This window comes from Gouania willdenowi, chromosome 12 (genome assembly GCF_900634775.1).
Source record: "Gouania willdenowi chromosome 12, fGouWil2.1, whole genome shotgun sequence".
NCBI classification, from domain to species: domain Eukaryota; kingdom Metazoa; phylum Chordata; class Actinopteri; order Blenniiformes; family Gobiesocidae; genus Gouania; species Gouania willdenowi.
In genome coordinates, this window is record NC_041055.1 from 6,427,588 (window position 1) to 6,450,963 (window position 23,376).

General features: G+C 38.6%; 2 protein-coding genes across 2 annotated transcripts; both read left to right on the forward strand.

Moving 5' to 3' along the window:
- Positions 1 to 11,103: 11,103 nt before the first annotated feature.
- cldn5b (claudin 5b) lies at positions 11,104 to 13,375 on the forward strand. The gene has a single exon (XM_028463271.1). It carries the CDS (start codon positions 11,252 to 11,254, stop codon positions 11,906 to 11,908), a length of 657 nt encoding a protein of 218 aa, XP_028319072.1. The 5' UTR covers positions 11,104 to 11,251; the 3' UTR covers positions 11,909 to 13,375.
- Positions 13,376 to 15,760: 2,385 nt separating this feature from the next.
- On the forward strand, positions 15,761 to 19,286 carry LOC114473432 (oocyte zinc finger protein XlCOF7.1-like). The gene is made up of 3 exons (XM_028463050.1): positions 15,761 to 15,977; positions 16,384 to 16,611; positions 17,962 to 19,286. The coding sequence occupies exons 1-3, from the start codon at positions 15,830 to 15,832 to the stop codon at positions 18,975 to 18,977; spliced, it is 1,392 nt and encodes a 463-aa protein (XP_028318851.1). The 5' UTR covers positions 15,761 to 15,829; the 3' UTR covers positions 18,978 to 19,286.
- Positions 19,287 to 23,376: the final 4,090 nt, after the last annotated feature.

The window sequence follows — 23,376 nt, forward strand, 5'->3', positions numbered from 1 at the left end:
GGTTCCACTGGTACCTCTCAGGCCGCACCCAGTTCATCCAACTCAAAACATTCAATAATTCCCAGCCCTCCCTCGTCATATCTGGTGTTCCCCAGGGCTCCATCCTGGGCCCCTTCTCTTTATCATCTATCTCCTTCTACCCGGCGATATCTTTAGGAAATTCTGCATTCATTTTCACTGCTTCGTGGATGACACCCCACTATATCTGTCCAGTAAACCTGACTCCACTCTCCACCCCCCTTCTTCCTTACCACTGTGTTTCAGATATTAAAAACTGGTTCACCTCCAACTTCCTCCAACTTAATTCCAATAACATTGAACTCCTCCTTATTGGCACCAAATCCATCCTTTCCAAAGCTAACTTTTTCTCCCTCACCAATGACAGCTCCACTGTGTCCCCCTCCCCTCAGGTCAAGCGTCTGGGTGTCATCCTCGACAGCTCCCTGTCATCTCACTCCTACATCAACAACATAACCCATTTGGCATGCTTCCACCTATGAAACATCAACCGTCTCCACAGCTCCACTGGCTCCCCATCAAATTCCTGTACACTTTTAAGGCCATCCACACCCCCCCTTCCTCCCCCAATTATTATTATACTTTATTTTTATTTATTTATTCATTTAAATTTTATAGATTATACTTTTATACTTCATTTTTTTAGATAGATAGATAGATTATACTATTTTTATTCTATTTTTTTAGACAAATTACACTTTATTTTATTTTTATCTGTTTTATTTTCATTTTATAAATAGATAGACTTAAAAATAATGATGTCTAAATAAAACAGAATGCTGGCTAAATCATACTTTCTTACAGGAATAAAAGTAAATATTTAGGTTATGTTTTGTTACTTTTGATTGTTTCTTCAGTTGATTCTCTATTTAGTCATAATGATGACGTATAGGTAAACCTTTGAATCACAGCTTGTATGGATGCTGTCATCAGGCTCATGTTCAGTTTTTCATTTAACATTTTCTTTCTTCTGATGGAATTTCATGGAAGTCTCATGATGTGAGATATGATATTTTTGCCCCAAAAAATTAGGAAACAAATGTGATTAAAGTGCAACGTTCCAAGAAAAAAAAACGGCAATACATTTCTTAAAATTGAAAGCATGAAGGTGAGAAATTAGAAATACTCTAATACATATATCTATGACATCTGAAAATTTTATAGCATCCCAAATGAAGTTATTTATCAACCAAATAAGTCCCATATGAGCAAAAACAGGCTGAAAACATTCTTGAAAGCTGTTACTGAATGTTTTTATCGTATAACAAAACTGAAAATTGCAAACCATCTTTTAAGAAGTGAGTGGGCACCCGCTGCAGTGGGTGAGTATTCATTTTAAACTGAGGGTGTGTCTTGTTTTGATTTCCGGAGCTATTTCCCTCCTTATCTCGACCGTCGGCTCATTTCCTGAGCGTAAAAGCAGCGTTTCCTGTCAGATAACCACCATGTTGGTCCATCTCTTTCTGTTCTCTGCAGCTGTCTGTCCACTCTGACCTATAACCTAATGCCAGCACCGGACACACAACGTATTGTGCCTCTGTTGTCCCTGTTGAAATGTTGCTGCCATATTTGTAATCCAATTTCTCCTGTCTTTGTAGTCCAATCTCTGATGTTTGTTTAGATTCTTTTTAATATTTCTACTGTGCCTTTTAGTCCCATTTCCAACTGTTTTTGTGTCCTGTTTTTTGTCTTTAAGTCCTGTCTGCCATTTCTTCTGTCTTTGGTATTGTCTTGTCTTTATGTTTGTTTCCTCGTTACTTGTTTTGATATGCCTTTGCCATCTTTGAACTTTTGTTTCTGTATTTTCAGTTCTGTCCCTGCTGTTATTTTAGTCCCATCTCAGCCAGTTTTTATGTCTTTGTAGTCCTTTTTACAGTCTTTTTAGTCCTGTTTCTTCAATCTATGCCGTCTTAAGTCGTCAGACTTTAAATTCTAACTTTGTAGTCCTGTCTTTAAAGCCTTTTTTCCCTCACCTTTATGGTCTTTGTAGTCTGGTCTTTACTCTCTTTCTAGTCCTGTATTTATTGTTTATAATGTCCTCTTTTTATGGTCTTTCTAGTCCTGTCTCTAAGGTCTTCGTAATCCTGTCTTCGGGGTCTTTGTAGTCCTGTATTTAAGGCTTTTGTAGTCCTTTCTTTATGGTCTTTGTTGTCCTCTCTTTACATGCTTTGCATTCCTGTCTCTTAGGTCTGTGTAGTCCTGTTTTTATGGTCTTTGTAGTCCTGTCTTTAAAGTATTTGTATTCCTGTCTCGATGGTCCGCGTAATCCCATCTTTACAGTTATTTTGGTCAATTTTTTATGGTCTTTCTAGTCCTGTCTCTTGGGTTTGTGTAGTCCTGTATTTGTCTTTCTAGTCCTGTATTTACAGTCTATGTATTCTTGTCTCTCAGATGTGTGTAGTCCTTTCTTCATAGGCTGGTCTCTTAGGTCTTCGTAGTCCCGCCTTTATGGTCTTTCTAGTCCTGTCTCTATGGTTTTCGTAATCCTGTCTTTATGGTCTTTGTTGTCCTCTCTTTACAGACTTTGTATTCCTGTCTCTTGGGTTTGTGTAGTCCTGTATTTGTCTTTCTAGTCCTGTATTTACAGTCTATGTATTCTTGTCTCTCAGATGTGTGTAGTCCTGCCTTCATAGGCCGGTCTCTAAGGTCTTCATAGTCTTGCCTTTATAGCATTTCTAGTCCTGTCTCTCCTTTGTTAAATGGTCCCATCTTTGTTGCCCAGTGTCCGTTGTCTTTGTGGACACTTTTTTGCCATCTTTGAGGAAAAGATTTAGTCATTCTGTCCCATTTATAACAGTTTTTTTCTTCTATCTCTTTGTCTTTTTTCTGTTCCTTAAATATTTACAGTCCCAAATTTTCTGTCCGTTATATTTAAGTCTCATTTGTATTTTGGGCTCAACCTTTTAAATTATTTTTATAAATTGCCTTGTATTTGTAGTCCTGCCCTTTTCATACGTACTCTAAATTTCAATGCCCTACAATGTCTGATATTTCTCTTGTGTTAAATCATCCATGTGCAATAAATGGCATCAATGTTTCTAATACACTCAAGTATTGTTTATGGAAGTCTTTAACAGTTCTTGACATTTTTTCAAACGACTAATTTTTGCATTTTCAATATCTTTTAACAGACTAATAATAAAAACACACTTTCCCACCACAAGCTCACAAGCTCCATTGTCCCTTTACCGAGCAGAAACCAAACAATGACCTCTTCCTGTGGGGAAGTGGTGACTACGATGCTAATGGGCCAATCACAGCGTACACGTGTGATGGAACCATTGTCCCGCAGCCGATTCCCAGCTGAAGTCATTGTGTGACCTTCAAACTGCCATCAGGGAGGAAACACTCATAATGTGCAGCGAAATGAGGTCAAGAAATCCATCTGTGCTTTTATTTTGAAGGGGCAATTATTTACAATCTGGTGTCACAATAAACCTTTTTCTTTTTTCAACTGCTTTTTGTTAAGTTTTTAAACCAAAGAACAGCGGTTCTCAATTTTTTTTTGGCTCAAGTACCCCCTTTCTCTTATTTCGGAATCCAAGTAGTACCCCCTTTGTCTGACTGCAACATTTTGCTTTGAAAACCATTTAAAAACAAATATCGAGCATATTGATGAAATAAACGAGGATAACATACATGTTAAAGAATCTCATTTCGTAGATAAGTGGACTCTGCATTTTAGTTTAACTAGATTTACATTTCACAAAGTTGAAGTATAGAAAACAGTTGTTTGTGATTGTGTTGTTTTAATTCTTTTAAAAAAAACCATGCAATTTAAAAAAATTCTGAAATGTATTTTATTTTTCAGAAATTTCAGGTGACCCCATCTAAACTCCATGCGACCCTAAGGTTGAAAAACCCTGCTTTAGTGGCTCCTGAATAGATTTCTATTTTTTGCTCGAGTACCATCTGTAGTGCCATCGTATACTCCTAGGGGTGCACGTACCCCCATTTGAGAATCACTGCCATAGATGATTGAAACATTTCTTTTAGTAGCTGAAGGAAATCTGTAATCATCACAAAATAAAAGCCTTAACACACCTAACCTAACACACTCTAAACCTGTGATTCTCAACTGGTGGGTCGGGACCCAAAAGTGGGTCCCGGACCCGTACTGGGTGGGTCGTGGACCACTGGTTAAAAATAAATAAATAAATACTTAATGTCTCTCATGTTGGACTTGTCTTTTATTTTGAAAGGCATGCTGTGAAATGCATGTTGCCAAGGAAAATATATAGATTTATGTTTAAAAAAAAAGATCATATGTGTGTGTTTTCAACAGCTTTTTTTTGAAAAACTAAATTTGATTGGTTGAATTGTAAAAAAAAAAAAATTTAGGTCACAATTTAATGACCGTGGCAAAATGTGGATCCCCAGGATGAGACCAGTTGAGAACCCCTGCTCTAAACAACAGAAAGCAACGCAATCCTGCAGTGAACGTCCCATAATAATGGGTGTGATGGTGTCCGGCCACCCACAGCTCTGTGAGCTCAGGAAACAGCTTCACACTCTCATCATTGTTCAGCTCCTCCGTCACCACCACAGAAGAAGAAACAGAGGCATCACACCACCACATCATTTCCTTTTGTTGATATTTAACCTTTCAATGTTTAACTTCAACCTCCATCTTACACTGCAGAAATACAGACACACTGACATGGATTCAATCATTTTTAACATCACTTTTAAAGCAAAAGCAAGAAATGTTTCAACTAAAGTGTTCTTTAAACGAACAAATGAGGAAGTAGGTTTAAGACAATATTTAATTTGACAAACTGAATTAAATATTTTTTTCTATTTATCGTATTATATGATTTATTGTTTAGCAGCCACACAGCATGATTGAACCTCCTCCATGCTTTAATGCAGTGATTCTCAAACTTTTTTGGCTCAAGTGCCCCTTTCTTTTTGAATCCAAGTTCTAACTTTGTCTGACCAACACATTTTATTCAGAATTCTGATAAGATAACACATGTTTTAAAGAATATAATTTTGTAAATTAGTTCAATGAAACAGTATTTAGTGCTTCCTGAATATATTTATTTCAATATTTTTTTTTTTATCATTTAAGGTCGTCTTCCTCCTGGTGTGGGACCAAGACAGACTCTTGTATTTTCACTTCATGTTCTAATCAACATCATTTTGCTTTTGATGTCATTTTGTGTATTTTGTTTTTGTCTGTTCTTTTTATTTTTCAGTATATTTTTCTCTTATTTTGTGTCTTTCTGTTGTCATTTTTTGTGTGTTGGTATTATTTAAATGTGTGTTTTTGGTGTGGTGTGGTTGTTTCTTAAGTCGTTTTGTATGTTCCTCTGCTATTTTTGTGTAGTTTGTAGTGATCTTGTGTATTTTTCTCTCATTTAGTGTGTCTTTATTGTCATTATGTGAGTTGCTGGCAATTTTTAGTGTATATGATTATGATTTTTAACCAAAATTTAAAAAAAAAAACATTTTTATTGCTTTAATTTGTAATTTTCTACACTCTCTCTCTCTCTCTCAAGTACACCCTGTATTGCCGTCACATACCCCCATTTGAGAAACACTGCTTTTAATGTACGTAAGAGAGAAGTCGCCTTAACAATGAAGTTATATACTGTGAATTTGATTATTACTTTTTTAAATTTGTAATTCATAATTTTTGGTCATTATTTTTATTGTCTTATTTTATTCTATCTACTTCTGAGTGCAGAACACTAACTGTTGTGCAGCAGTGGGTTTTCCTGCAGCCACATTATTTTCACATAAAACATAAAAACAAATAAATGTCAAACAAAACAAACGCAAGAGGTTTCCATTCAAAATCATATTCATCTCCTTTGTTGACAGACGTATGAAGGAAATATCTGGGACTCCTAAAATCAGTGAACAGTCCCACATGTTTTGCTTAGCTTAGCATGTAGCGACACTCGCTGGGTTAAATGGTAAAGGGGCGGGGCTATGGATTAAGGTCACATTCAGAAGGATCCTATTATTGGTTGATAAGTTCTCAGAATGAAACATATGGTGCATCAGTGATGAACTGCTGTGTTTTTACAATATAGGAAAGACGTGATGCTGCTGGGATTTATTTAACATAACAGAGGCGTTCAGAAGTTGACTTCCTGCGAGGAAATGTTGTGTTTTTGCAGAAATGTGCAACAACAAAGCAGCATTGCGTTACTGTGTGTGATAACACTGTTTTTCTCGTTTATTTTTCCAGTTTAATACATTAATTCTGATTGTTTTTAGTTTCCCCCGTGCTACTGTTTGATTAAATATTAGTAATGTTTAATGCTGAAGGCATCAGGAGGCCATTACCATGGTCAGCGTCATGTCCGACCTTTGTTTCTCACAGCTGTGCTGAGTCACTGCACAGTCAAGATGAAAAACAACAGTTTGAATTTTTTTTTTTTTTTTTTTTACTCCGATTCACCAGCTCGTTAGCAGCACGGTGAAATTAGTCAGTAAATATTTAAAGAAAGCATCCCTCTGATGGTTCACGGCTCATCACCACATCTTGTTTACTTCAGTCACGGGACAAAATCCCAACGCACCGAAAAGGTCAGAATCCAGGTGGACAAAATCCCAAATGGCAAAGCAGTCAGAAACCAAGTGGACAAAATTCCAACTGACAAAATGCTCAGAATCCTCGTAGATAAAATCTTAATTGACTAAATCCCAATGGATAAAACAGTCAGAAACCAAGTGGACAAAATCCCAACAGACAAAATTCAAAAAGGATAAATAAGTCAGAAACCAGGTGGACAAAATCCCAACGGTCCTTATTTGGAGAATGCTTAATTTATACAGAAGGTATTAAAAAAGATGTCCCTCTGATGGTTCATCTTGTTAAATTTGGCGATAGGACAAAATACCAAGTGTCAAAATCCCAGAGGTCAGAATCGTGGACAAAATACCAAACTGGCAAAACAGTGAGAAACCAAGTGGACAAAATCCCAATAGACAAAACAGTCAGAATCCCAGTGAGAAAATATCCCAATAGACAAAATCCCCATGGGAAAAATACCAACGTTCTTCATTAGGAGGATGCTGAATTTATACTGTAAATATTAATAAATACATCCCATAATGTACGGTTCATCACTACATCTTGTTTACTTCAGTGACAGGACAAAATCCTAGTGGACAAAATCCCAAACGGACCAAAGGGTCAGAATACAGGTGGACAAAATCCCAACAGACAAAATCCCAATGGACAAAACAGTCAGTAACCAAGTGGACAAAATTTCAGTGGTCAAAATCCTATTGGAAAAAATCCCAAGGGAAAAAAAAGCCAATATACAAAACAGTCAAAAACCTAATGGACAAAATCCCAACGTTCCTCATTAGGAGGATGCTGAATTTATACAGTAAATATTAATAAAGACGTTCCTTGGTTCATCATCACATCTTGTTTAAGTCTCCAATATGGAAACAAAACAATAACACATCCTGAACATGTTATTATGATTATGTTAGGGTTAGGGTTCATTGTCCAAAATGAGGGGTTGGGGTTTCTGACCATTGGGATTTTGTCTTAATTGTCACAGAGAAAAACACATGATTGTCACCTGTGAATCAAACTGGAATGTCGGACAGAAGTGTGAAGAAAAACAATCTTCCTCAGCGCTGCAGGTGAGGATCGGAGTAAATGTGTCGACAAGGAAAAGCAGCAGGAGAAACTTCCTGAGCCGAGCTGAGAACAATGGAGTCAGAGGAAGTGATTAGAGACGGGACGTCCTGCAGCTGTGAAACACTCTCTACGTGTGAAGACCAGGCCAAGAAAGTGGCTTCAGCTCCACCTGCTCCCATCAAGAAGTTCAAATAGATCCCTCAAAGCTCAATAAATCACAAGTGAAAAGCTTTTCAAATGATTACGTCGTCACTAAATCATGTTTCACTTACTGTTTCACAGAGCTCAGGTTAGAAAAACTCTGAGTAAATTAAGCCTAAGTTCAGGAAAACCCAAGTCTTTTTTAATCCTCTGTGTTACCATCGGGATTTTTTTTTTTTCCTTCAGTCTTTCTTTTGTCTCTGCAGCTGTCTTTTATTTTGAAAATCCTGCTAAAGATCATTCCAGCCATCAGGGAGGAGCTCAAAGCAGAGCTGCGACTCCTAATGATGAAGATGAAACTTCCAGATTTCATCCGAGTGTAACTGCTTTTTCCGTTGCTAAAGCTAACTCTGATTGTCGGGGAAAACGGACACGTTGGACGTTTTCTGTGACGTAAACACTGGGGCGTGGAGGGAAAAAAGAGGAAGCATCTGCGTTCTGAGGTGTTTAATCAGTGCTTTCTTTCCACCCTCTCCTGCGTTTGTCCACAGCATTCCATGTTTATTTCCCTTTTCATGTACAAGTGTGACGTTCATCTGGCAGTCCGGTTCTTTCAAGGGATCCTCCACTGTTTTTACAAATGTGGCCTAAAATCTTCTTATTATAAGATCTGTGTCTAACAAAACACATTATTTTGCACCATATTTGTTTCATTAACTTTTAAAAATGGGTCTACTTTACTGTTTTAAAACCTGTGTTCCGCCATCTTGAAGTCATGTGATTGATGACATCACACTGCCTCTTTACATCCAATTTTGTTTTCTATTGAAGTGAAGCATTCAGCCTGTTTTTTAGATAATTTAATAGATTTTTTGGTCAAAATGCCAATTTGTGCTGCGTTTGGTTGCTGTACAATAATCAGGAAAAGTTAAAGATGTCGATGTGACCCTCTTTGGTTTACTGTAAGAGGATAAAAACATTTCCAGGGCTGCGGTTTGGTAGTAGACAATGAGGCAGAGAAGAAACCGTAGAGTTGGAACTGTCGCCCCCTGCGGTCATAGATTATTTTTAGCGTCACAAGTTCTGATTATTTAGACCAAAAGCAGCACAAATTGACATTTCGACTGAAAAAGCTGATAAATGATCTAAAAAGCAGGCTGAATGCTTCACTCTAATACAAAACAATGGGAACAATGTTTACAGGTAGTGGGGCCGTGTGATGTCATTGATCACGTGATTTCAAAAAGGCGGACCACAGGTTTTAAAATGGTAAAGTAGTCCCCTTTTTAAAAGTTAATAAAAGAAATATGAGTGCAAAAATAATGTTTTTTGTTAGGCGTAGATCCTCTAATACGGACATTTCAAAGATTTTAGGCCACATTTGTAAAAACAGTGGAGGATCCCTTTAAAGGCCAGTGTCACATGAGTTTACCGCCGTACTGAGATTATAACCCTAACCCTAACCCTAACCTAACCCTAACCCAATCCAATAAACAAATAAAACACGTGTCCGTTCACTTTGAAAACAAAAATAAACAAAAAATGAATTATTGTTTTTTTTTGGGGGGGGGGGTTTAGCAAAAATGCATTTTTTGGTAGTGCGCGCATGCGTATATATGGAAACTCAGTACATAACACTAGTCTGTCTTTCGCCGTCTTTCCTTTTGAAACAATCCTTATTTTCTAACATATCTAATTGTATATTTAATGAACAAATGTAAATAAACAAAGCGGTGCAGACAGGAGTGCAAACAGCGGCAGAAGCTGCGTTGCCAGGTTGGGTTTGGTGGCGCGTATAGGCAACATTTTGCTGGATTTTAAGTTTATGGTGAATTTGTCCAAAAAATGGCCATAAAAAGGAACAAGGAGCATTTTCTGACTTTTTAAAATTAATTGTTAAATCTTTCCAAGTACCCCCTGCAATGTGCTCCTGTGCCCCTAGGGGTACGCACACCCCTGTTTGGGAAGAACTAGGGAATTAAAATCGTAGGTCTGTTTGTGACGAATAAAACTGTGATTCAGCAGTTGAAAATGTTTGTCCAATTTATTTGTTTGACGTTTTTTTTTTTTTTTTAAGCGCGGATGTGGGGAGGGGTCAGTGATGATTAAGCTCATTACAGCAGGAGTGGTTGAGCTTTTATCAGCTTCATCAGCAGCAAACATCAACATGTGGCCTCACGTCTGTAACTCAACGATTCATTGAGGTGGAGTTCGTAAATAAAAGACTAAAAATATCTCCAGCAGCTCCACGCTCACTGAAGTTTCTCACAAACCTTCATTTATGACTTCACAAAACTGATATCAAGTAATATATTAGCTCAGCAGTTTTGGGTCATGATCTAATTTTTATATAAAAAATTCTGGTAATCTCATTTTTTTTTCTCTAAAATTAGTTTTTTCATCATATTTGTTGTTATACTATGTTACAAATACAGAGTAGTAAGGATTTGTGCACTAAGTGACCAAATGCGCCAGCTCAGATATATTTATTCTGAATTTTATTTGAACCAGATTTGTATTTGAGAAAGTAATACAATACACTTGTTTGAGATTGTGGTGTTTTAATTTGAAAAATAATTTAAATTATTTAAGCTCTTCGAGCTTTGCCACTTCCTACACTGTATGTCTATATTTCTGTGATATTATGAATTGTTTTTTTTAATTATGCAAAATAGATTAATACAAATAAATAAATCTACAAGTAAAAATTGAAATTAAAAAATATAATCTTAATCAGTATTTTATTTTATTATTACTAGACATTTCAGATGACCCCATTTTTGTTTGAAGCGACCTATTAAGCGACTTTATTGTGTATGTAATATTTAATATATTTTATTATTTACCTCATTTTGTGTCAGATTTTTTTTTTTTTTTAAAGATGCAAGGTCTATAAATTTTCCCAGTGAATTTCTGAAAATCTTCATCTCCAAACTTGTAAATACAATTGTCATACTTTCAACTTTTTCTTTATTTTGTTTTTTTTTAAGTGGCTTTTCCTCCTCTTAAATATGACATGTGTGTTTAATATGACTTTCTAATTCATAATTCGGATTTTTGCTTGTTTTTTAAAGGAGGTGTTATTATTATTATTATTATTATTATTATTATTATTATTATTATTATTATTATTATTATTATTATTATTATTTCCACCAGGTCCACGAGGAAAGGAGATCAAAGTTGGGTCAGTCGATGTTTGACCCATTTTCCGTTTTTTTCAGGATAACGTCATCCTCTGACTAACGGGAAGCTCCAGTGCACGCGCACACGCACACGCTCCTTGCTGATTGGTGTAAAGTTTTCAGTCTCGGTGATGTGATGTGATGTGATGTGATGTGATGTGCTCAGAGCGCACCAGGGTCAGACAAGTCAGGACGTACACGAACCAGGACACAAAGACGCAGCGGATCCAGAACCAGGACCAGGACCAGAACCAGGACCAGGACTACAGGAGGACCAGTAGACGGACGGACCATGCTCGCTGCGTGTCTGGAGTTCCTCGGCCTCGCGCTGTGCGTGTCGGGCTCCCTGCTGGTGATGGTCTCGTGCGGCATGCCCATGTGGAAGGTGACCGCCTTCATCGACTCCAACATCGTGATTGCGCAGACCATCTGGGACGGTCTGTGGATGTCGTGCGTGGTGCAGAGCACGGGCCAGATGCAGTGCAAGCTCCACGACTCGGTTCTGGCTCTGAGCTCGGACCTGCAGACGGCGCGCGCGCTCACGGTGGTCGCTGCCGTGGTCGGCGTGGCCGCGCTCACGGTGACGGTGACGGGCGCGCAGTGCACCAACTGCATCAAAGACGAGGACTTGAAGGCGCGTGTCGTGCACGCGGGCGGGGTGCTGTACGTGCTGAGCGCGCTGCTCATGCTGGTCCCGCTCTGCTGGATGGCCAACAACATCATTGTGGACTTCCACGACCCGCTGGTTCCGTCCTCCCAGAAACGGGAGATCGGCGCGGCCATCTACGTGGGCTGGGCCGCCACGGCGCTGCTGCTGCTGGGGGGCGTCCTGCTGTGCACCTCCCTATCCAGGGCGCTCCGTGGGGTGCGGGGGGCTTACCCCCTCAAATACAACCCCACCAAGACCATCAGCGCCACAGGGGACTTCGACAATAAGCATTACGTCTGAACAACCGGTGCGCTTTTACGCACGAAGCATTGGTGCCAAAAGACTTTTCTTCAGCCTGAGATTTGAGTTGATCCTAAATTGAACATTTCAAATACACAACATTCTCACAGACTGAAGTTTAACTTTTAGTCTCTGACCAAGCAGCTGCAATTTATTTCGTTTTCCTTTTGTGACCCAACATTAAAATACTGGAGTGTAAGATACGCTTCTATTCATGTGTTAATCTTTCATTTTTAGGCTGTAAAAATGTTTGAACTGTACGATTCATTTGTATTATATTCAATAACCGACTGTGATCCAGATCATATGAACCCCCCCCCCAAACAAGACCAGAAAAAACGGGAGAGTTGAACAAGATGCATGTGTCTGAACCAGTGCGCTTTTACGCACAAAGCTTTGGTGCCAAAATACTTTCCTTTAGGCTGAGATTTGAGTTGATTCTTATTTGAACATTTCAGATACTGTGCAACATCATCACAGACTGAAGTGTTTTTTGCCCTCAGCCTTTGAACCCATCAGTTGAACAAGATGGTTCTGTGTGCGTTTTTACGCACGACGGTTTTGTGCCAAAATATTGTTTTGAGCTAATTTTCTTTTCTTTTTTCTCTTCATATGAACATGAACTATACAAAATAGACAGACTTGAATATATATTCCAGTTCTGGTCAGGTTATTTTTTTCTCCCCTCGGAATTTAACGCTGAAACCTAAAAATAAGGCGTTTGGATTTATTTTGTTTGGGCTGTAAAATGTGTCAGTAATTTATTTAGCTTTTATTATCTGACATTTTTCAGTTGTGTTTATAAGTTTACATACACTGGTGGAATGTGCTAATTGTGTACTCAATTTGTGTTTCTTCTTTAATGAGGAAAATCATGTGAACTGACAAAAAAAAAAAAAAAAAAAAAAAGTATTTTTTCACGCAACAGCTGCAAAAGAAGCCTTTGGTTTATTCTTTTTTTAGGCTGAAAGAAAAAAGCAGCAGAAGATTCTGTGATTGTAAAAGGACACAGTTTGTAAATATGTTTTCACCTTTTGTATGATGGGGTTTTGTATTGTAATAATTACATGCAGCAGGGACATTTACATTTAATTACATGTACAGTGTTTAGTGTTGGTGCCTTTGTCATTTTGTCTACTCTAGACTTTTGTATTTTGTTTTTAAATCATAAAAAAGCAATGTTTAATGCGTTTCCTCATAAAGTTATTAAACAAAACTTAAAGTTGATGGGGACGATAACAAAATCAAAGGTATTTCTTCCCCAAAAATTGAAGTTGACTCACAAACAAATGCAGAAAGTTGGAATTGCAGCTTACACGTTTGTTTTGACTCACAACATTGGGTTTGATGATAAACGATCACGTGACTTGAACTTTAGAAAAGTTTCCTGCACTGCATTGTGGGATTGCAAATCCCATAGCGTGTTTGAAGTTCCATTTCTATTATTAAACAAGTGTTTTTCATTCATTCTCACTGTGATTTCTTGAGTTTCTTTGTCAGACAAAGAAGACAGTGACGTGATTGGTGCCTTTTATGTTCTGGTTTGTTTGTGGTGTTTTGTGAGATATGACAGCAAAAAAAAATAGTTTTTCCATATTTGGATGTTTCAGTGGAAGCCAAAATATCAACAATAACAACTTTTCAATATGTAAGAAAGACACCAAAAAATGTCACTTTCGCAGAGTTTCTAGAGATAAGAACTTTGGATCGCACACAAGTAAAGTTTAAAAAATGTTAGATGTTAATTTTTAACATCATTCATTATGATTATACAATAGAAATGAATTAAAAACATATAATGCTAAGCTATTGCTGATAATGATTAGCTAATGCTAGATTAATGCTTAGTTTATGCTAATGCTAGGCTAGTGCTAATGTTGGGTTAATGCTTAGTTTATGCTAATGCTAGGCTAGTGCTAATGTTGGGTTAATGCTTAGTTTATGCTAATGCTAGGCTAGTGCTAATGCTGGGTTAATGCTAATGTAAATCATCGACATTATATACGTAGACGCCGCATCGACTAATGGTTGCAATAGAGCAGATAGATAGATAGACAGACAGACAGACAGACAGACAGACAGACGGATAGACAGATAGATGGATGGATGGATGGATGGATGGACGGACGGACGGACGGACGGACGGACGGACGGACGGACGGACGGACGGACAGACAGACAGACAGACAGACAGACAGACAGACAGACAGACAGACAGACAGACAGACAGACAGACAGATAGATAGATAGATAGATAGATAGATAGACAGACAGACAGACAGACAGACAGACAGACAGACAGATAGATTGAAGTGTTCACTGCAGAGCCGGACCTCTCAGTTGCCACAAAACATTCCTGTTTCACTGCCATTTTCCAATGTCTCCTTAAACAACTTTCTTTGGGAAACCTTAAAACCTTAAATTAGGCCTATTGTTCGCTCTAATAGATGCTGTATTCTTGTTATAACCCATCAATTACTGCAGTAAGTCTGTTTTTTTCTGTGTAATGCTGCTGCTAGGAACACTAGATTCATAACATCAATGGTTCTGTCCGTCCTGTCGGCATTTGGTACGGTTACCAAAGTACACGTGAATAGTCTTAGTCACGTGACCTAAACTGGCCAAATAGGGGCGTATGGATAGAATGTCGGTATATTGATACGGCAACCATACGGACAGCCACTGCCTACAATATATTATCCCTTACATGATGCATCGCAATGACTCAGCACCTTCCAACTTCACCTCCTGCAACATCTACAGACCGTCAACTTTCCTGCACCTGTGGCTAACCTTAAGTTTTAAATCCCTGGTAAGATAATTAAAAACCAACAAAAAGACTATTCTGGAAGAAAATAGAGATTTGAATTGTGTGGGAACAGATTAATTTAACCACCAATGTACAGGTTAAATATGCATGCTGTATGTGTGGCAAGAAATTAGCAATTAGCATGTGTTGATCACATGATCATGCATTATCAAATTCAAGTTACTTTTTATAACTTTATATACTTTGTATCCTTTATATAACATTGTGTTCATGTAAACTGAGATGTGTAAGAATTTGAAGATGCAAAATACTGTTTTATTTTCTTCATGCCAATTTATTTAATTTAATTTTAAACTGTTTTTAAATTTCCAGCTACATGATCAATATAAATTTAAGCAATCAAACATTATTCTATATACAATTTTAACTGTATAGAATTTAATTCACTGTATTGTCTGCAGTGAGAAGGTATTTTTTTCAGCTCTAGGAGGACTTTAATCCATCCATCCACCGAATGTAGGATGTATGAAATAGAAATAGAAATAAGAAGAAAAAGAAAAAGAAAAAGAAAAAGAAGAAGAAAAAGAAGAAAAAGAAGAAGAAGAAGAAGAAGAAGAGTTTCGCACATGCGCCGGTGTCATGATCAGAGATCGGTTATAAGCAAGCACACTACCGGAAAATGAATTTATGCTACTTCCGCTTAGCTTTTTTCTACTTCCGCCGTGCTGAGATAAAAAAAAAAAATTTTGACGAGTGCTGAATGGCTCCTTTTCTTGTACAAAAATATACAACTGCTCAATATACGAGGCAGGAGAGGTTCCAACGCCACAAAGAAATGATAGACAAGTTAATCTTCTTCATAGTGAAGGGCACGCCAAATAAATAATTTATTTTCCAAAAAAACGTTATATTATATTATACATTGCAGTAAAAAAAAACAATTAACCTAATGTAACTTTATTTTTTTTTAATCAGTATAACGCAGTACGGGTACATCTCAGTACGTAGCAGTCAGAGGAAATAAACTCTCAGACCGTGACACCGGAAACACGATCGGTTCTGCGCATGTGACGGAAGTGACAGTTGTCCAGGCTGAAAACAAACCACAACAAAGCGATAGTATCTCAGTGTGTTCATGTGAGAGAGTAAACATGTGTTCCTCTGAGGCTCTGAGAGAGTTTATCACTCACAGATTAACTGCTGCTGCTACGGAAATATTCACCGTGTTCCAACAAACCATCGATCAGTACGAGTGGGAGATTGACCGACAGCGGAGACTGTTACAGACACACACATACGGTCAGTGACTGACACATGCACGCACATACACAGTGCTTACACATTATTATTCATTTTAAATATCAAGACAAAACAATGCAATTTTGCGACACAGCAAACCACTGAGAAAAAAAAAAATTCTTTAAAATCAGAATAATACACTATAAAACAATATAACTCCTACATGTGTTGTGAAAAAACATTTCATAGATTTCTTTGAAAACATTATTTATTATAAGTTTTTATCAATATTATGAATTAAAACTGCATTTATTATCGTATCCAATTATATCGAATCATTTAAACAGTGTCTACGGCCTGCTCCGTTACTATGGCAACCAGCTAAGATGACTGCTAATGGACTGTTTGTAAGCAACTTGTGAACATTTTCATTCTGAAGTGTGTGTGTGTGTGTGTGTCTTCTCAGACAACATCTGTCAGCTGCAGACGAGCTTCAGTCCCAAACATGAGGAACCTGAACCTCCACAAGAGAGAGAGCCACTGCTGCTCAAACAGGAAACTGCAGACGATGAGAACCTGCAACCTCCTCCAGCCTGTAAAAACTCTGCTTCTGCTCCAACATTCAGCGTTGGCTACGATGCTCACAGACTGCTGGATCAGGAATGGAAACCCACCATCATCTTAAACAGAATAAGTGTGTAACACGGCGCTAAGACGTATTTTTGAGCTAATGGCACATTCGCACCAAACACGTCGAAAGCGTCAGATGTACAAAAAAAAGAGAGAAAAAAATGTATCTACAAATACGATAAATCGATTAAATTGATTTTTTGCCCAGCCCTAGCCACCTGTAACGTTGCATCATGTGTGAAGACGTGAGAATGTATGCGCAGGTGAAACATGGAGCAGTCAAGTGTGCAGCCATGTTTGATTACGTTAACAGTTTGGAGAAGAGAGAGAAGTGAAATCAATGAATGATGTGGGAGTGATTGCTGTGTGCCTCTCCCCAGCCACTGATGGAGTTGCTGCGTTACATTTGTGTTTTAACGTCACGTCCTACATTTGGTCCCACTTTCTATATTTGAGCCGGGTTTTCTTTCTCACATCGTAAATACCGCACCAGGCTTCACTTATAGCCTGATATACGCTTCTGTGTCAGGACCTACGTCGTAGGGATGGCATCAAAGTGATGCAGAGATTGGCCAACAGCATTTCTGCGTCAAGTGGACGCATCGCTCTGCAATTGGCTGCTACAAGACATGTCATGATACATGCCACACAAAACATGTATATGTATAAATTTGGACTCTCTTCTTCTGGTCTTTATTTCGAATAGGTGAAAAACCGTTTTCCAGGCATATCACCCAGCCCTACTGGGCGACCGTGGCTCAGGTGGTAGTGGGTCGTCTTCTGATCGAGAGGTTGGGGGTTCGATCCCAGTACCTGACTATGTGTCGAAGTGTCCTTGGGCAAGACACTGAACCCTAAGTTGCTCCCAGTGGTCGACTAGCGCCTTGCATGGCAGTCCTGTCCCACTGGTGTGTGAATGTGAGAGTGATTGGGTGAATGAGCTGATATGTAAAGTGCTTTGAGACTGCTTCAGTGTGGTGATAAAGCGCTATATAAAAGCAAGTCCATTTACCATTTACTCGTAGGCCTTTTCGTCCGACCTGGTGCTGGAGCTAACTCGTAATAATGCCTCAATACAGTTTCAGAGCATCTGCTCCTTGGTACAGAAGGAACAGGATGAGAACTGCCAGATCCCAACAACATGAGTTCCAACAGGACTGACCTCAGTCCAATATAGATCCAATACAAACCTGTGGGACATTATGTTAGGGTCCATCTGCTGGCACCAGGTTCACCTCAGACTGACCAGGAGCTCAGGGACGCCCAGTTGGATCTTCACTTCCAGGCAATATTTTGTGCCAACATTCGATAGGAATTCAACCTTCACACGTCGTCCACAACTCAAAGCTCTAGAAATGTTTGCTCCTTCCACTCTACACATGGTTAATGGCTTTCTTTTTCTTTGTCTCCTCAGATCTCCAGCAGCATCACCTCAGTCAGGATGAAGAAGAACCTGCTCAAGTTCAAAAGAACCAGGAGGGACAAGAACAGCTTTTACTAAACCAAGAGCCCGACTCTGTTCTGGTAGCAGATACTAAATCAGAAACAGACAATGAGCAGATCATCTTCAACAATTGTTCTTTAGCTGAAGATGTTAAACAGGAACACGTCAGTCAAGAAGAAACACTCAGTGATCAGGAAGAACAAGAACCTGCTCAAATCCAAGAGAAGCAGGAGGACTTTTCCACCTTTCAGGAACAAGAGAAACTTTTACCAAAATATGAATCTGACAGTGTTCCACTAACTGTTAATGAGAAGCAAAGTAAGCCCTGTCAATCAGAAGCAGACAGTGAGCCAGTTCTCCATAACAAGGATTCTACTCCTGAAGATCACCGACAGGAAGACCAAGAATCAGGACCTGTGAAACACACGGAGCAGGAGTCCAACATCAGACATAACCGTGACACTAAGACCAAAAGCTTCAGGCGTAAACGTTCTTCTGTTGGACAACAAAGCGACGCACCTTTCTCATGTGACATCTGTGGGAAACGCTTCACTCAATCATTGCCACTGAAACGACACACAAGTTACCACAAACTGAAGAAAGACTATTCCTGTGAAACCTGTGGGAAGTGTTTTCTTACGCCGTCATCTCTGAAGGAACACATGAGAATTCACACAGGTGAGAAACCACATTCCTGTGAAACATGTGGGAGATGCTTTATTCGCAAGAACGATCTAAATCGTCACATGGAGACTCACACAGGTCAGAAGCGATTTCCTTGTGAAATATGTGGGAGATGCTTTATTAAAAACAATCATCTACAGTGTCACATGAGATGTCATACAGGTGGGAAACCACGTTCTTGTAAAATATGTGGGAAATGCTTTACTAAAAATAATCTAAAAACTAATATGAGACCTCATACAGGAGAGAAACCACATTCTTATGAAACTTGTGGGAAATGCATTATTAAAAAAATAATCTAAAGAGTCATATGAGAACTCATACAGGTGAGAAATCATATTCTTGTGACACAAACAAACTCGAAACTGTCACCAAACACACAGATGAGAAGCCATAAAGTTGTGGATCATGTGGGAAAGGTTTTCCTCACACTAAAATCACACTGATGAGAGGCCACACCCCATTATTATATTGTAAAGAATCCCTTGTTAAATTATGCAAAACAATGCAATTTAACTAAAAAAAGATCCCAAATGAAATAAATAAATAAATAGTAAAAATGAAGAAGAAGCCTATGCATTTAAAGGTCTCATGTCATGCTATTTTTCACCATCTCCATTTGTTCTAAAAACCCCAAAAACATAGTATTTGAGGTTTATTTTCCCAAACTGAAAAGTTACTTTCTGAGCAACTCTACACAAACGGGCTGATTCGCGTCCTACTTATGCATATTCATGAGTGGGCGTGTCTATAGATGGGACACTGACTTCCTCCTCCCCACACAGTGACGTAGGGCCAGAAGACGGCCCGCCCTCCTCCCACCCACTCCGTAGTCGAGCTCATGCTGCTTTATAAACACGAGACAGAGCGTGGGGGCGGGGCATTCACCTGTACATACATAGACTGTAGAAAATACATACATAGCACTGCGCTAAGGACGCTGAAATGCTCACCTTCGTGGGCGTGTCTGTTTACATGTCAATCATGGCAGAGAGCTTCCTGGAGGCGCGGCTTCTCCAGCTCAGTGCCGCGTTAAATTTGTCATCAAAGTGGGAACGTGTCATCAAATTGGAGCGAGGTGTTTGGGCTCACCCTGTTGTAAGAAAGGAGCAAATCACCCTCTAACTATGAAGCCCAAATAGCACTTTTATCATGTTTAAAGCACAGAAAAGTTGATTTAGCGTAACATGGGCCCTTTAAATTCTGGCTCTAAACTATGCAAAACTGCAGAATAGTTACTTTTCTTTTTAAAAGTGCAACTGAAAATGTGTTTTGTGCCTTAACAATTGGACTTTAAAACAAATCCCATATCAAAGAAATAATATAATTAAACACTATGGCTTTCATTCTCTCTCTCGTTTCTCCCTTTCCTCTTTGTGCCCCTCTTACCTTGGATTTCACATGTTCTTTCTTTCTCACCTCTTTCATTGTCTTGGGGAAGCCAAAATGCTTCCACACTTCTGATTTAAAACATGGTGGTACGTCCTGAATTTCAAATTCTAAATAGATAGTGCCCTCTGCTGTTAAAAAAAAGTTCTGCAATTCGATTTCAGAGCATTGATGTGAACCGTGACACCTTTGAGTGGATTTTTAATTGCCTCATGATTCATTTTTACATCCCTAGTGGGGAAATGTCTTTCTCAAAGTTCTGAGGGTTCACATGAGAACTCACAGAGGTGATAAATCACATTCTTGTAAAAATGTTCATTAGAGTTGTAGATGCTGTGATAATTTGTCAAAACGCTTTCAACCTCAGTGAGTTGTCTTCATTTTAATAAGTTACATCTATTCTAACCAACAGGAGAAGTTTCCTTCAACATTGTTTTTTTGTTACTCCACTGGAACCGAGAACGTTTTGTGTTTGAAAATCCCTTTTCTTGTCAGAAATCTTTTTTTCTGAAGATTGAGAGTGAAGTCGAACCCTGATCCTTTTTTTTTTTTTTTTTTACCAGTTCATTAATAAAGTGTTTATATCTGCTTCCAAATAATTGGTCCTGTTTTTCTTATTGCATATTCCAAACCTCTTCTTTTCACCTCTTGTCACATTTTACACCGTTTAAAGCAGGGCCGACAGCATTCATTCATTTATGCCATTACTGTGGTCACCAAATAAATACACTTCTTCATCACTCTTTCTTTCACGTTCTGAAATTCCTTTTCCTTGTCATTTCTGCCATTAACTATTGTAGAATCCCATTGGTCAGCAGGCTCGTTTAGATGCAAAAACCATTCATGAGCTCCTTTGCATTGACCATTTATGGTAGAATTCTGGGTGTGTCGAGGGCGGCATATGACGTAAATTCTCCAGCGCAAACTTCTAGCTGGGCTGTGATTTATAAATGAGGCCCCAGGTCGTGGGTGGGTTGGGGTGTTTTAGAACAGCTCAATGTTGACAGGTAGTCATGGTAACTCAGGATGTGTAATTCAGAATTAAATTTGCATTAGGAATTGAGTGTTTACAAGGATTTAACTTTCATTCTAAATTAAAGAGGAATTAAAGCTCCCATGTAAACCATCCATGAAAAAGCTACTTAACCTCCCATGTTTCAATAGAAAGACATACTTTATACGGGCACTGCACAAGTAGACATTATATACGTAGACGCCGCATCGACTGCTTCAGCAGTGCGTCTACAGGGCGGCCATTTTGGAGCTGTGGCAAAATGAAGCAGTTAGCTTAGAGACTAGCAGCACCTGTGGTGCTGATGCTAACAGACAGGACAGCTGTCACTCAGAGAATGAGAGACGGATGTGCAACGTAACAGGTGATTGTCCATGCTTCTTTAACGCTGATTGGTTGTTTGTGTTCACGTGACGTTATTGGGCCATTTAGTTAGCAAAAGGCGCTTTAAAAAATGGATTCCGTGACATTTTTGTCTCTCTCTCCTACAGGCGAATGCGCACTAATAGCGTAGTAAATATTTACACATATACGTACAATATTTTGCTACCTTAATTTTTCCTACTATGATAAACCCTAATTCCAACCTTAACCCTAAAAATTCAAGGAAAGATATTTTTCAAAATGACGGACTTGCATGTGCAGTTTGCCAGGTGCGCATGCCCATTGTGCACCGTAGGAAACTTTCACGGTGGGTTTATTCTACACTACACTGGGATAACATCCGGCATTTGTTCTGGGACCTGATGATTTATAAATTAAGCATTGGCTAATGATAATGATAGGCTACTGCTAATTCTAATTCTAATGCTAGCTAATGCTAATACTAATGTAAATGCTAGCTAATGCTAATACTAGCTAATACTAATGTAAATGCTAGTTAATGCTAATGCTAGCTAATGCTAATGCTAGCTAATGCTAATGCTAGCTAATGCTAACGTGAATGCTAGGTTAATGCTTTCTAATAGTAACGCTAATGCTAGCAAATGTTCATGCACAGATGGAGCGTGATACATTCTGATGATAAGAAAAAGATTATTTGTACTAAATTCACCTTTTATACACGTGTGCAGCCTGCTCACTCAGGGCTTCTCTGACAAATCAGAAATTCATAAAATATTACAATTAATACCCACATGTATAAATGAAATTAACATTACCATTAAATTAACAATAACTACTCATACTTTTTTTTATTTTGCACTAATTATCAGGAAGTGGCAGTTCCAGGAATAAAAAGGACGATTGGAGGCTTTTGTAAGAGGTCAACAATGTGTGATTTTAGGACATTTGTCCAACACAAAATTTGAAAAATTACTCATAAAGGGAAAATGTCCCTTTTTAGCACCCTGCATATATGCAGCCTTTTCCTGAGACTCTCTGAGAACAACAGGTCCAACGTTCAGTAAACAACTGCAGTAACAATAATCCTGTTTGTGCAACAGAAAACACCCAGGAGAGGACTCCTAAACAGGCTATTTGAACAATGCACAAGCAGCCGATCACCAGAGATCAGCACAATCAGTGACAGGATGTCATTTTGGCACACATCTGCACACATCTGCACACATCTGCACAATCAGTGCCCTCGCATGCAAAAACACAAACAAGCGCAAACACAATCAATGCGAGTCGGACAAATGCCAAAAAGCAACACAAAGGACTCCCAAGGTGGCGTGTTTCTGACTTTTGCCTGAAAAAACCATCCAAGTTCAACTCTTTAACCTGTTCGGCCTGAACCGCTACGTGCTAAGCCAGAGCTGTCAAACTCATTTAGTTCAGGGGACAATTACAAAGTAGTTTGATCTTAAGTGGGCGGCAGATTTTTGGCGGGAAAACAAGTCATTTCAGCAATTATGTCCACAGATTTGCACTTTGATGTATAAATGATACTTAAAGTATGTAAGGCGCCATCAATATCCAGGCAACAAGTGACAGATATCAGTCCCTGCAGGATTTTCTCTTTTAAATTACACTGATTTTGTGACCAATTTTTGTTTAATTTGGGGTATTTATGTGAAAAAATAGGAGGAAAATTTCGTTATTTGAACAATTTGAGATTTAAAATGATCGCAGTCTTAAATGGAAAAATTGCGATCCTCCAAATATTGTGGTGTTTCACTGAATCAATGTGTTTAGAAGGACTGATCTACAACTGAATTATTTGGTAATTTACACAATAATTCCTGTTTTTTCGGTCTTTGGTTACTTTCTCCCGTGGGCCAAATTGGATAGTCTAAAGCAGTGTTTCTCAAATGGGGGAACGTGATGGCACTACAGGGGAGAGAGAGAGAGAGAGA